Raw genomic sequence first — 15,465 nt, 5'->3', positions numbered from 1 at the left:
TGTACTAAAGTAGTAGCTTGCTCCGAGAGCCTGATGTGCAACCCGCCCTGCATTAGCCTAACCAAGCGCATTGTGAAGGCGTCATTGACGCGTTCATATTGACCAACCGCGTAAGCCGGGCTGTTCTTTTCCCTTTGAGCTATATCCTGGTAGTGCAGCTGCGGGTAGCAATCATAGACTTTCACCTGACCGGGCCCATTCTCGATCTCACCTTTCATTATCAATCCTGGCAGTGGCTGGTTCTTTGCGAACATATAGACCAAGTAGGAGGTCATGGTGAAGTACTTTTTTGCTTCGAGCTCAATCAGCTGAGTGTGGATGTTATCACTTATGATCTGGGCCCAGTCAAACTTAGACTTTCTGGCGAAGACCTGCTCTGTAAAATAGAACATCCACTCTTCAAAGTAGTTGGACTTAGGAAGTCCCATGACTCGGCTGAGTAAGGTGACCATATCCCCATGTTCATTATGAAAATCACTTCTGGGGGTCTTTTTCACAATCCTGGTGTTCGAAGGCCTTTTCTCTTTGAACCATTCTTCGTTAATCAGTGCCCTGCATTGGGCCGGATTCATATCATATGCCCCTTGTGCTTCGTCTATGGTTGTAGTTGTGGGATTATTTGGAAAGGGGATATCAAATGCATCACCGATAGCCTCAGGGGAGAAGTCGGCGATAGTCATATTTTCCATAAGCACTAATTTGGACTTTGGTTCGTAATGCCGAGCAGCCTCTACTACTAATTCATAGTTCTGGATTGCTGGAGGAAAACCTGCTGCTTGGGCGATGCCACTCTCCACCATCTGCCTAGGCCTACCATATGCGTTGGGTGAAAAGACTCGATTCCTGAAGTCCTGAATATCAATATGGCCAAGGTCGGTGTCACCAATGTTGTCCCAGACCCTCTGAACCTTCAACTCCCTTAATCCTCCCCTTTGATACTGGTACTTCATCCTTTCAACCTTACACGGGATGTTTGATTTGGATGCTCGTGAGGTTTCGGCTGCAGCGGGCGTTTTTGATGATTCCACCGCCGATTTAGGCATCTATCCTGCACAGCCGGACGCGGATTACAAGGTGATACAAGAACGGTAATGCGGGTTAGATAACAAAAGAAGTGCTCCAGCAGGCCGGGATTAATTTAGAGTTTAGTCCGGACATGGAGCAATATCATTTTAGCTAACAACTTGATTAACTTTAACCGCAGCATATTCTTGAAGATTTGTGACTATGCATTTATACTTATCACTTTGGACTTTGGATTAACTCTCAACAGAGGCAAAGCATGGAAACTTTCTTGAGTTTGAGAAGAGATGCAATTTCTGGCTAAACCTTGGGAGTGAATTCTAAATTTCGAATGCTTTGAACAATGTTTTATGAAAAAGAGATGCAGACTTCAAGAATTCAAGCATTGCGATCAAATTTCACGCATTTGTCTACTTGATTTAAGCATTTTCAAATGATCATATGCGATAAAGCGTACTTACTTGATGGGAGCGGATGGCAAGAGATTACCCGATCTCGTCGCGTGAAATGAACGGACGATCCTGCAAAGTTTGAATCCCAACGGTTATCCCTTTGATTTAAATTTTCGCGGTTTGGTGGACGAAAGAGAATTTATCAATTTTAAATGGCTTCACCTTTGGCAATCTGAATTTAAATGATCGAGAGGGGTTGATGCAGCGTCTTACCTTCCTATTTTCGGACCTTAAAGAGTTTTCAAATTTTGAATTGCATTCTCTCTCCAACTTTGGATTTTTGACGAATTTGGAGGTTTCGAAATTTAAACTTGGTTCTATCTAGCCTGCATGAACTTCGGAGCTTTGAACGTTATTTGCAAACCTGGAGATTCTCAACCCGTTGGCGAATTTCGGAAGTCCTCGGGGTTTTAGGCGAGCTGGAGACTTTCGGAGCTTGACGCACTTTCGCGACTCTTCAAAACTTCGGACCTGAGCGCCCCTTTTTTTTTTTTGCATGCTCTCGCAACTTTCAAACTTCGGAGCTGGAACGCGTTTGGCAAACTTCGGCAATTTGGGAAAAACTTCGGAGGACTCGCTGCTTATGTTGGATGCTTTCAAAACCTCGGAGTGTTTGAATGAATCCGCAAGCTTCGCCAAACTCCTAACTATGCCATCCTTCGCGATTTTCGCGACTTCTGTAGTCACGACGCTCTTTTCGCAAAAAACCTCGGAGGACTTCAAGATTTCAGATGATTTTCGGACCTAATGCGTCCCTTTCGCGATTTTCGCATCTCGCCTTTTGGAGCTAGGGTCCGAAAATTGGCTTAAGTTCTCTTCGGAGCTTGAAGTGCTTTAAAACATTTCGCGATTTCATTTTAAACTTCGCGTTTTCGGACCTAATGCGTCCCTTTTCAACTTCGCGTTTTTAAAACTTTTTCCCAGGGGTCCGAAAATGGACTTAAGTGATTTTGGAGTTGAAACGCGCTTTCTTCTTTTTCGCGTTTTCGGACCATGGAGAGCTTTTTAAAACTTTTTAAACTTCGCGTTTCACTTTATCCCAGGGGTCCGAAAATCGGCTTAAGTGATTTCGAAGCTGGAGGCGTTTTAAACTTTATTTTCTTCTCAGGGGTCCGAAAAGAACATTTCGGGTTTTCGGACCTAGTGTGTCCGTTTTAAAACATTTCGCTTTCTAAACTTTTATCCCCAGGGGTCCGAAAATAACATTTTGGGTTTTCGGACCTCAAACGCGCTTTTCTAATTTTCCTTTTGACGCCTCTTACCCCAGGGTCCGAATTTGGGGTCTTTCGCGTGATTTACGAGCTTCTATCCGAAGTTTCGGACCTTGAAACACTTTGCCATATTAAGAAGACCTCGGACCATTTGGCGTTTTTGGCGAAATCGATGCACTTCCAAATTTCGGAGCAGGGGTCCGAAAATAACATTTTAAGTGATTTTCTGGGTTGGAAGCGCTATCTTTGCAACATTTTAAAAGAACTTTGCATTGCTTTCGAACCAAGTAGGGAGCCTCTGTCTTGAAATTTTCGCTCCAGGGCCCTAAACCTGCCCCTTAGACAATTTTGGAAACTTGCACGGAATGACGAACCTCCTACTAGCTTTGCCAGGTTCCACAAATCTGGATTTGGGAGGCATCAGAATACTAAGGCACTTGGCCGGGCAATTCGATCTTTCATCAGCAGGCGAAAATCATCTCTCGCCCAAACCTTGCAAAGGTCGGGTGACAAACTTTATGTAATCGGCCTCACAGCTCTGGCTTGGCGGGGATCCGTCAATTCCTACCATCTTACGCCTATCTAAGGCGATTTTCAAAACTTTGAACAAAGCTCTTGGCGTTTACGCCCGAGAGCTAGACTAGTCAGGAGGACTCATCGGTTCATTACTTCAATGCCAATCAGTTTACGGATCGGTCACGAACTCGCTCGAAGAGACACGAGAAGCTCTGCTCGGAACCTCAGGACAACGATCGAAAGCTCAAAAACAGGAAAGAGGACCCTGTCGGCGACAGGGAGCGTGTGCAACGCACAACACTTTGGTGGGATTCCTTCCATTGTTGTTAAAATTTAAAATAAAAATTCTTTTAAGTTTTTGGGCTTTTTTATGCAGGCATCAGGAGAGACCCTACAATCCTCAATATGATCAAGGGATGTCTTGTTTTTTGTCTTTTTTTAATATATCATAAAGGAAATGACGAAGGGACACAATGATAGGACAGTGACAAACATTGCCCTTCCATCCAAGGGTCCTTGTTTTCTAGAGTGGATGTCCTTGAGCATCCTTGTTAAATGGAGATGTTCCTATGCATTGCTATTGCATAGGCATGTTCCTGTGTCATTGTCAAGGAGCATGTCCCCTATTTTTTGTCATTTTAGGGGTGCGCCTAGTATGATTGCTTGTGTCCCTTGGATGTATTGGGGATTTTCTCAACATACCCAAAAATGGGTGATGTCCTTTGGGACAACCTCATTAAAACAAATCGGAGACATAGGAGGGTGTGATGGAATGTTTCATCATTATCCTTCCAACCTTGGGACATTTGGGAAGTCGACTAGGCTCTTGATGACATTTCCTTGTGGAACACATAAAAAATTAGGAGCACTCTAGTTTTAGATGTGCAATCTATATGAGATTTGAGGGAACTATTATAGTTTGAACTTTGTACAAGCAAGATGTCGATCAATCGTATTGGGGATGAGGACAAGGGCTTCTACTAGCGTGCCAGAAAATAGATGATGTCCTCAAGGACATTCCCCAGTTTGAAAAAATTGGGGATGCCCAAAGAGAACTGTTTTCTCCTTGTTTGCCATCTTTGGGATATTTAGGATGTAACTTAGATCTTTGGGGATGTGTGCCCTTGGAATAGTGTAAAAAGGAGGAGCACTCTAATTTGAAATGTCCTCTTTACTATGAGATTTAGTGGAAATATTATATTTGTACAAAGATTCAACAATCTGTTTAGCCACCACCTTTAGTTATCTTGACCAAAGTTGCTTGGCCCTTTGGCTTTGGGAGGTTTGCACTTTTCAATAAAAAGCATTGGAGAGGACTTATAGGGCTACTAGATTGATTATATTCTTTTAGCCCAAGTTGCCGGCCCTGGTTTGGAATTGGATTTCGGTTCAAGATTTAGGTTCGCAAATTCGTTCATTTTTGTTTTTTGGGGTGGGTTCGCTTTGGATTCGTCCATACAAAAACATATAAAAATAAAAAAATTAAAATATTTACATATATGCAGCAACAAATAAAGACTTTGTCCCATTGCTCATGAACACTCTTCATTTTCAGCATCTGTATTTAATGAAAAAGAAAAACAATACTACCTTATATATTCATAGAGTAATGACAACCATCTATATTATACTTGTGAACTAGTATGACCAGTCACGCTTAGGCTTAGGCATCCATAGGAGCATTTGTCCATAAACGGGATGACAAGCAGCCTGATTTCCTCCCTCTCCATCAGACAAATAATGGCAGAGTGCTGTAGTATTCCTCGTTACCTTTTCGTTATCCTGCACAACCTCCAACCCTAACCCGCTGACCAGATCCTACAATAGATGAATTAGCAAACAGGTCCACATCAGATCCCAAAAGAGACACCACGAATTCCACCGTGCCCTCAAGGGAGGTGCTGCACCTCTTCACTTCTCCTTCTACCCAGCTTCCCTTGCACATCTTCAATGTATCCACTATGCTGTGGGACATATTTGACTGGCTCAGGATATTCAACAAATTTAGAATTTGAGAAACATTTGCAAAAGAGAATGGCGGCATCATCTTGCTAACTCGGTGGGCAGAAATGAGATCAAATATTTGGAAGGGCTAAGATCCGGTAATATCATTTCCCCCGACCCCCGCAACTCTTTCTTGTGGAAGAAGACGTTCTCATTTCTACCACATTTTTATGGCATATCAAACCAGCTAACCGGCAAAATTTGTTGGCATCGAAAGAAGTAGCATTCATCTTCGTCAGCCTCGTCGTGAAATTCACCCAAAAACGGCAAAATTCTGCTCGGGTTCTGCTGAGCGAATATGCAAGGTGGAAAGCGAACCCTGGCCGAATTTCCAGCGAATTTGCAACAAACCAGAATCGCTAGCGAACTGAACCAGGACCCAGCCAATTCTCAGAAGAATCTGGCAACTTAGCTTTTAGCTTATCTAGTATGTTGGGGAAACCAAGTGCCCCCTGGATGCAATTGGTCTAAAAGAAATGGTGTCATATTTATGGGAGGGCTTCTTTCATGTGCTACTACCAAGACATCTAAATCCTTTGGCCCACATACCATGCACATATTAGCTACTCCTTAATCTTAAGTACCATCTAGTTCTCTTTGCCAATGATATGGGGCATGGGAACAATACCAATTTTCTCCTTGCCTCGTGGAATTCATCCATCTTGGCTGTTAAGAGAGGTTCTAGGGAAAATGCTTTGCTCCCTTCTAGGATCACCAATCATGATACCCCTCAGCCTAGTAATGTATTTAATGGATATCATCAGATTTCGTGTTGGCTATATTTGAATACAATGGTATTCGGTAAAAACAGATTTGATTAAATGAATGATCAACAGATCATTTATAGAATACAAAGACGATGTTTCTAATATGAAACAATCATAAGAATTAGAAAGAATCTAAAACTACAAATTATACAATATTGACCATTAAACAAAATAGAAAGATATTATACAAAGATATTATGCTAATACCCTCCCTTAATGGTCAATCTATCTACTACACCAAGTAGCCCCCTGAACTTAACAAACTTATCCGGATGTAGAGACTTGGTGAGGATATTTGCAATTTGGTCCTCAATAGGAACATACCACAAATCCACGGATCCATCTTCAACCAGCTTGCGGATGAAGTGACAATGAAGCTCAACATGCTTGGTCCGCTCATGGAAGACTGGATTTTTTGCGAGTTTCAACACCCCTTGATTGTCACAGAAGAGGGGTGTAGGACCTGCTTGAGACAGGTGAAGGTCGAAAAGTATCCTTCGAAGCCAAATTGCCTCACAAGTTGCTTTGATTGTTCCTCGATATTCAGCTTCAGTCGAGGAAAGAGCTACGGCCTACGAATCACTTTGCTTAGCCTGTGCAGCCAAGCATTTACGACACTCAAGCTTCATGTGACCAAACTTATGGCAGTAATTGCACTGAACATTTTTCTTCTTCGAGCTTTCTGATGACGGAACAGAGGATTTTTGTTGAGAAGACTGAGAAGAATGTGATTTGCCTTTATCCTTCTGAAAGGATTTAGCTGCAAATGCTTGTTCTGAAGAGGATGAGCTTGTACTGTTGCGGAACTATTGCTTCCACCGATCCCGCTGCAGAAGTTTAGTGCAGAGATCAGTGAACTTCAGATCAACACCAGTAGAAGTGATGTTGAGTGTTTCGACAAAATGCTCGTAGGACTTTGGTAAGCTCTTAAGAGTAATCACAACCATGTCCTCCATTTGCCGGCCGATGGCATCTAACTGGTCACGGATATCCTTGATCTGATTTAGACGCGTCTGAAGAGATGTTCGCTAATCCATGACAATAGAGAAGAGCATATTTTTCAGAAAGAAGGCTCTACTCTTATCAGATGTCTCATGCAGAGTCTTGAGATGCTCCCATATCTCGACAACTGTTTTGCCAGAAGGTATCTGAGGAAGCTGATTGTCGGTCATTGAGAGCTTGATGAGCATGACTGCTTCACAATTTTATTCATCAAACTTTGTCTGTTCAGGATCGACTGCAGTGGGACGGGTGGCCTTTCCAAGAACCAATTGATCAATAACGCGATACTCAAAAATTGTGAGCATCCGCTGTTACTAGGTGTTATAATTTCTACCATTGAATTTCTGGCTTCCCTCGAGCAGAATATTTGTCAAAGATGCCGTCGCTGAAAACTGAGGTCAAAGCTGATTGATTGAATAATGGCACAAATATCGAGGTAGAAGACGTGTGAAATCACGTGCAAGAAAATAGAGGCAAAAAACAGACATTGATTTTGAGGTAAATTTGATTTTTTTTGGGCACGGATCCCAATGTATGGATTTTTGGAGGACCCAAAAAATTATGACAAGTACCTAGATGAATTTTCAAAAAATCTAGAAAAACCCAGGTAATAGATTTTTAAAAATGATCTTGTAGAAAACCCTAGCTGCAAAAAAAAGTACAGAGGGTTCATGAGAAACCCTAGGTGGCTTGAAACAAAATTGCAAAAGGAGCTGACGACAAAAAAACATGGGCAGAAGACACAGGCACGGGTCAAAGATGGTGCATAAAAACTGAGGATGAAATCACGAGCAGAATAATCGTGTTACTGAGGAAAATTGCGGACTAAAAAACATGATATCTGCAGAGAGAAGACGGAAAAAGGGAAAAGAGAGATTCTGACGCCACCCAACACGAACAAGATTGCAAAGAAGAAATTGCGCAGGGCAAAAATGACGTCGCACGTAGAGAATACAAATTGCGTGGGCTCCAAAAACGAACATGATTTTTGTTGTGAATTAGACGAAAATAACCGAGGGCCACAGGCAAAAACAAATGCGAAAAAAAATCGCGTGATGTCGAAAAATATAGAGTGATTCGTGTGGCAGAGTAGAACAAGCGCGAAGAAAAAATCGCGCGCGTCAGAGACCCTCCCACGATCACACACAGGCACAGGAATTGGTGACGAAAAACCCTAGACGGGTTTTTGAAAAAAAAAATTTGAATTTTTTTTTAATGCCTAAAGCTCTGATACCATAATACAATGGTATTCGGTAAAAACAGATTTGATTAAATGAATGATCAACAGATCATTTATAGAATACAAAGACGATGTTTCTAAAATGAAACAATCGTAAGCATTAGAAAGAATCTAAAACTACAAAATATACAATATTGACCATTAAACAAAATAGAAAGATATTATACTAAGATATTATGCTAATATATTTTGGTGGTGGATGATGGTGTAGACTATTGATGGAGTCATGTGATAGTGTGGCCTAAAACCTTTTAATCTTCACTTTTGGCCTTCATTTTCTATTTGTTTCTCCTGACAAGTCCCATCTTCGTAGCTGTTTGTATTTGTAATTTAAAATGTTGTTAGGATTTAATTGTGTTGGGCTACTTTAGTTAGGTTTTCATTTTTTTGGTTGCTAGAGACATGTATAGCTCCAAGAATTTGTTGTATCTTTCTATTGTATCTTGATTTACTTTTGAGTGTCATTGATGTACTTTAATCATTCATGAACATAAATATACTTTCTTTCTCATGCCCTAAATGTTGTGGTTGAATCACCTTGGGACCTTAGCGTATGAAGTATTAAGTGAACTCAAATACTTTTTCAATATGCAGAGTCTTGACAACAAAATCAACTCAAAAAATGCATCGAGGAACCATTTATTTACAAACATGCTGGAGCAACATAACTTGTAAACTCTTTAAGTTTGATCAATCAACAAACACTGAAATATTGTGGAAAAGTGAATAGTTTGTGAAAAAATGCGGGAAAAGAATTCCAAAGGAAAATATGAGCAACAAAACGATACATAGATTCCTGTGACATGGTAGAGTAACAATATGAATCGTCCTCAATCAAATAATCAGTGAAAACTTTTTATTTTGGTTCATATATTAGATCATAAAACCCATCCAATTTATTTGTCTAGATTACGAAACCACCAACATAAGCTAGCACTTCCTTTCACAGGGTTTAGGAAGGAATTATTTTTGCATACTTATATTTAGATATTATTTCTTTTGTATCAATATGTATGCTTGCAATTTCTTTTCTAGCTTGTTTGAGCCTGGCAGAGATTTAAATATCATTTAATTTAGATTTACATTTAGAAGACAGAAAAAAGCAATTAGCATTCATCAATGAGATATTGCTATATCATACCTAAGAAAACCTTTATTGAGAATGAATCACTTTAATTTTTGCTTCCCCCTCACAATCATATTTGGCTTAATTTCAACCATATTTCCTTAGATGGAGATGTTTCAGTTGGTGATTTGAAAGACTAAGAAGAACTTGGTTTAAACACATAATTATGAGCTTTCTTTATATCTAGCAATTCACTCTGTCATTGTTTATTTCTTTTGACGCAGTTTGTGGAAGCTGTTCTTGTTATCAAGGCAAATTCACAGGTAATAAAATTGCCAAGTAGTTCTTTGTTGGACTATGGAGGTGCTCACTACTATTTTCTTTTTCAGAGTATTCTTGGTTTGGTATCATATGTACTGTTTATTGACATTTTTATCTTGCTGATTACAATGAGCAAGCTTATTCGTTGTACTTAAAATTGTCATATAAATTTCTTCTTAGTTACAGTGTGAAAAGGAATCTTATGGTATATGGCCATTCTCACTGAAATTTTTTCCATGGATGGTAAGGAGGAATACATTGAAAATGGGTCAGATATTCATAAACATTAAACAGGATAGAAATGAATTTGCACTCATTAATGGATATGAACTGTGATTCTTATAAAAGTCTATGTAAATAGTAGCTGTGATGTTTGGGACAAATGGGATATCTGAAAATATGATGTGAAAAAGTACGGAGATATTACAAAGAACTTAAGGGACAATCATATAAATGTGGATAAAAGGAGTCCCAAGTGAACATTGCACAGTAATTATCAGAAACATTTGTCTCGAGTTAATGTTTAGGATGATCAATAAATTTGCAATAACAAAAATATCATATAGCAATACAACGATAAATTGAACAAGTTAAGAAGGATGCAAAAGGTAATGGCATACTTCTTTACAAATTAGAGGATTAATATATTTGTTTATTTATTTTGGAATAAAGATTCTACATTCATTATTCTTAAGTCATCTAGTATGTGGCTCTATGACAAAATAGACATGGCAAGTATGAAGCATGCCCCTGGCAACGGTCCTAGAGCAGCAGGCCAAGGGCAGCACAAAAACATAAATACTAGACATTTTCTGAGCATGAAGTATGCCACGTCCCTGGCAACTGTCCTAGAGCACAAGGTCAAATGACTGTAACCGCACGAGGTCATTGGGCCTCCCAGGACAGAAGTTACAACTGATGCAGAAACAACTCTGACCCAGAACTGTCTGGATCTTCTAACTGGTTTCTGCCAAAAATATACCCAAAAAGCTGATGTTCTGGTGGTAGATAACCATTTATTTTAATATGCAATGTAGGAGGAAGCACAAACAATCAGTTTTTACTTTATCTTCATGTTGTTAGATCTTGGAGGACAATGATGCTATGTAATGTCCCCTTTTTGTGACTGCCCTAATTTAGCCTTAAATTACAATTCCCAAATGAGCAAGAGCAGGGTTAGAGATATCTTTCACCTTATTGAGGCCTTGCAAAACAGGTTAGAAACCATTTACAACAATAAATTCGTAAAGCAGATCTTCTTAGTTAGGATCGTTAAAGCACACAGCAGAAATATCAATCTAAGATAAGATATCTTAAATATGTTTGAGGAAGCTCAACCATAGGAGAGCTAGGATAAGGTGACTTGATAGGGTGTCATAGAGATCCTCTACCCTAGGACCAAGAGTGGATATACCATCCCTCTTGGCCTCATGTGGCCCGTGCCATCCATATGAGCTAGTGTACCTAGTGAGGTCTCCTATACCCATTCCTCCTCATCTTGCCATTCATTTCCCAGTTCCTATGATTGGACTTCTTGGTGTATTAATCCACCATGATAGAGGGATGAGGTGTATTCAGTATTCACAATAGGGTGCCCTGGAAGCCCATCTCTTCTAAACTCAAAGATCTTGCAGCCATGTTCATGGCTAAGATTTGCTTGTCTCCACCTTTTGACTTTTATTGATAGTTTAATTAAGTTTTGATTTAGAGTTTCAAAGAAGGCTGTCTGATTTCTTAAGTATATTTGAATGTTTGGCTTAAGTTTTTTGTCGTATCTCCAATCAAGAGTTAAACCATATTTTTCAGTTTTGTCTAAACCCTGGGCAATGGTTTTACATGTTGCCAATTGGAACAAACTGTTAGACTGGATTTGGTGAAAACATCTACAATGGGATTGTGGGTTGAGAGCACTAAATTGTTTTGTTTCCTCGTCGTCAATTTCAAGTCAACAAGTTGGATTGGTGTGGTTGTCAATGGCTTGGTAGTTAGGGTCTCAGTATTCATTAGATCTATCAGGTTTTAGTGTGAAAAGTTATTTTAGAATGTTAGAGGGTATTCATGTGTTAAATTACTATTTTTTAGCAACAACTATATTGGCTGTTGTAGTTTCCAGAAGTTCCATTTCTAGACAGATGGTTAACGCCCATATTTGGGTTGCTTTTGTTAGCTTTTTAATTATTTGTTTTCTTTAAAGTTTTTTCTTCCCTTTTTTTTTGGAAAATTTAAGCATTTGTGCTTTAAAACACTGATTTTTAGGATAAAATAATGATTATTCATGAATCCCAAAATTGGGCATTTTTTAACCTATTAATAATTTTTTGAGCACATAAGGTCTTAAATTCTTAATGATAGTTGATACTATGTTAATGTTACTGAAATATCGTTTTGTGTGTTATCTATGTTTGATTTACTGTGTATATAGTTTCATGAATTGAATTGAAAGGAGATTGTAGCCTCAAGCTTTGTATTGGTTACATCTATCTTGCTAGGTTGTAACTTTGTATGCAAACTAGCTATTGAGTTCTTGAAAGCGTGTGCTGTTGATCCTAGTTATTCCTTTCAGAATTGTGTTTGCATCTGATTATTGGTTTTTCCTTTGGCCACTAAGAAGTTGCCTTGTTTGTGCTTAGAGTTAGTTGCTTTTGGTTTAAATCTGAAAATCTTGTTTGTGATACTTGAATTGTTGCCAATCTTGTGCTCATACCTGAGGAAAATAGGTAGGCGGATAGTTATTTTCATTATAACAAATCCCTAGAGAAGTATTCTCTAGTGTGAATAACTGTATAATTTGAAGAAAAGTTACCCCACATATTGTTCTGGTTTGAGTCGTCCTGAAAGAAAAATTAAAGTGCTCACACACCCTAGTTGGATGGATACTTTATTTATCATTTAGCTTGAAGTCTTTTGTCTCTTTTAACTTTTAAGGTTGGAGTTCCTTTTGGGCTATGACATGCTAGTGCTACTGATTGTACTTCTGAGCCCTAGTGATCTGTTTTGGTCAATCGTGGACATCAGTATAATTTCTTTTTTTCTTTCCTGCCAACTACGTGATTTGATATTATTATAACTTAACATGTAGTGATCAAATTTCTTCCAGCACCCATCTATTGGGTAATAGGGGATTTTTCTATAATTACATGCAACATACCTATCTCAGACTAAAGTTACTTATTTTAGTGCTCAATCATTTTTAGAAACATTGAATTTCTATTTTGTAAACAACTCAAGGCAATGGCAATAAATTAAAAAAAGGGTATTTTACATACATGAACATGCTCTAATTTTCTTCCTATTTAAAATAATGATGGATCAGAAGTATTTGATTTGTCAAAAAGCATATTTTCTGAAAAATTTCAAAACCTTTCAGGGTTAAGTATTGCAGAATGTATCAAATCATCTAACACAGTGGTTTTCTTGTGACAGTATCCAGTGGTGCCTCCCGAACTAGAGTTGATAGATTCAAAAGGACTTGATGATAAACGTCATTCAGATCTTCTGTTAGAAATACAACATGAGGCTGAAATGCTGGCATCATCTCCCATGCTTGTAGCATTGTGCGAGGTATGATAACTAAGAAGGTTAGTTTAAAATATTGATGAGTGATAACAAAGTTTCCAAATGATTCTTTGGGCTTAAGTGATTGACTTACATGTAAATCCAATTTAGCTTTCAGGTTCATGATCCTTTAACAACTTATGCTTTTCTTGTTGAACTCCAAAGTAAATATTCAAGGCACTGTCTGCTCTAAGCTTTGTAACAAGTGGGAGACTTGTTAAAATTATTCTAACTAGCTTCATTTGTCAAGTCTGAATGTTATGCAGGGATAATGTACTGATCTATCATTCACAATAGGTAGGTTTCACAAGGTCAATAGCTTTATCTTCCCACCAACAAGTTTAAGCAGTTGTGGTTAGCCATTTACAAGACTCCTGCTGTTCCTTACTCACTGCTCATGCACTAGGAATTTCCAATTTGAGGTGATTAATGGATTGGGTATCCAGGTTACCTCTGATGAAACTTCCTTTCTATGATGCTAGCCAACCTTGGGAAAAAGGGGAAAATTACACAACAAAAAAGACAGGGTAGATAAATCTTAGAAAATAAAAATGTTAAAAATAATATATATAGAAAATCACAAACCAAACATTTTAATGCTATTTATTATTGAATTCTAGCCTGTTGATATGTACTGGATTCATCCTATACAAGATGAGAAGCATGGTTTGTTGTAACGACACTAAATTTAATATTCATTATGGATAAAAATTTAAAAATGAATTGACTCTAAAGGCAAATTGAAAGCATCTTTAGGTCAAAATTCAGTGGGAAAGAAAGACAGAAAGGACTAATGATGCCAGGTTGAGTAATACAAGTGCCTCTCTACCATAGTTCGTGACTCCACATTATGATTTTTGTTTTCGATGGCATGGATGTCATACATAATCTATAAGTTTTGAACACCAAAAACATTCGAGAATATATAACCATATATTTAAACTTGATGTTTCCTTCAAGTCAAATCTGCTTTTGGACTTATTTGGTCAATATATACTTGTGTCCATAGTAAAAGCTTTAAATCCTTCAGAAAACCTCTATATTTCATGGTTTTTGAATATGCCAAGTCTTTGTTGAGCCTAATTTTGAGTAAAAAATCAGCTTATCTGAGTCCAAGTCATGTAACTATGATCCTTTGCTAGAATTTTTTATTAAAAAGAAAACTCGTTTTCCACCCTGATATATGGTTGATACCTTAATTTTATCCATATTGCATCTCATTTGGCTTCATTAAATTTTTTCAGAAGTGGACGCAGTTAACATTTTCTCTTCCATGCAATCTGCGTGTGCCACAAAAAATCTGAACTGCATTCATGATGTTAAACTAATTTGTCAAAAGGTAATTTGTTAAAGAAGGATCTGTTCCATGATGGCTTTCTCCATTTTCTGACTGTTGATTTGGAGCGTTACTTGACACATGTTTGACAGGTGCTGCATCAATCAGAGGTTATGTTACTAAAACTTCAAGGACTGTAATTGAAATCATAGCACAGAAGTTAACTTCACCTGTTGGTACTGTTTGTGAATGGTTTATTGCATAAAGAAAGAATATTGTCATTTATTTACCTTGGAATCTAATAGGAGAAACATATCATTGCATGGGGTTTTTCTTTGGTATCAAACAGCATGGACAGCGCATTTAAAATTTTACAAAGTATTCCATGGGCCATAAGGTCCGAAGTTTCAATAGAACCATAGTTGTGCATGCTGACTTTCAACATATTTGATATTAAGTAGTATTTATGCTAGACCAGTGGTTTAACTAACTGAACTTGTTACTCAGGCAGCAATAGATAAACTCTCCAACATGAATCATCCAGAAGGGAATTGTTCATTCTGCTTGTTTCCATTGGTTATGGAGGATACTCAGAGTGCATTGAGGCCTTTCATGAAGCTGATGTCTTGCTTTCATTGCTTTCACAGGTTTCTAGCTTCAGCATACAGTGCTCTAATTTATTGGGATCTAGATGCCTACATATATTGATTGGTTTGGAGTATTTTTGACTTCTTATTACTGATTACATTTTTTTTGTAGTGATTGCTTTGGGAGGTGGTGGAGATGGCTTCAAGAGCAGAACCAACATGAACAATGTAAATCAGCTGATACAACTCTATCAGGACTAACAGAGAATGCAGATGAAATTTATTCTCGTTTACCTTATAGGTAATTAGTAAGCATGTAAGGATATCATTATAATTGCTAAAACTGCAGATATTTATAGTAATATATAGTTATACTATATCACATGGAACAGCAGTTTGTTTCTGTGATGACATGAGCTGTATGAAATTTCAAATTTGCTCTTTC

At 38.2% G+C, this 15,465-nt stretch overlaps 1 protein-coding gene across 3 annotated transcripts in view; it reads left to right on the top strand.

The window, feature by feature from the left end:
• Positions 1 to 15,465, top strand: part of LOC131069982 (uncharacterized) — an 87,354-nt gene that overhangs the window by 45,234 nt on the left and 26,655 nt on the right. For 2 of the 3 annotated variants that reach the window (XR_009112255.2, XM_058005530.2), the window contains exons 3-6: positions 9,566 to 9,604; positions 13,026 to 13,163; positions 14,941 to 15,080; positions 15,193 to 15,321. Coding sequence is in view for 1 of the 3 variants with exons in the window: in XM_058005530.2 (XP_057861513.2) it covers positions 9,566 to 9,604; positions 13,026 to 13,163; positions 14,941 to 15,080; positions 15,193 to 15,321 (446 nt within the window). In the remaining 2 variants the exon portion in view is untranslated. The remainder of the gene's footprint in view (positions 1 to 9,565; positions 9,605 to 13,025; positions 13,164 to 14,940; positions 15,081 to 15,192; positions 15,322 to 15,465) is intronic. The other variant, XR_009112256.2, reaches the window with a different exon arrangement.

The sequence above is a fragment of the Cryptomeria japonica genome, chromosome 6 (genome assembly GCF_030272615.1).
Source record: "Cryptomeria japonica chromosome 6, Sugi_1.0, whole genome shotgun sequence".
Classification (NCBI taxonomy): Eukaryota; Viridiplantae; Streptophyta; class Pinopsida; order Cupressales; family Cupressaceae; genus Cryptomeria; species Cryptomeria japonica.
Note: the sequence above shows the minus strand (reverse complement) of the source record. Positions and strands in the feature narration are given on the sequence as shown.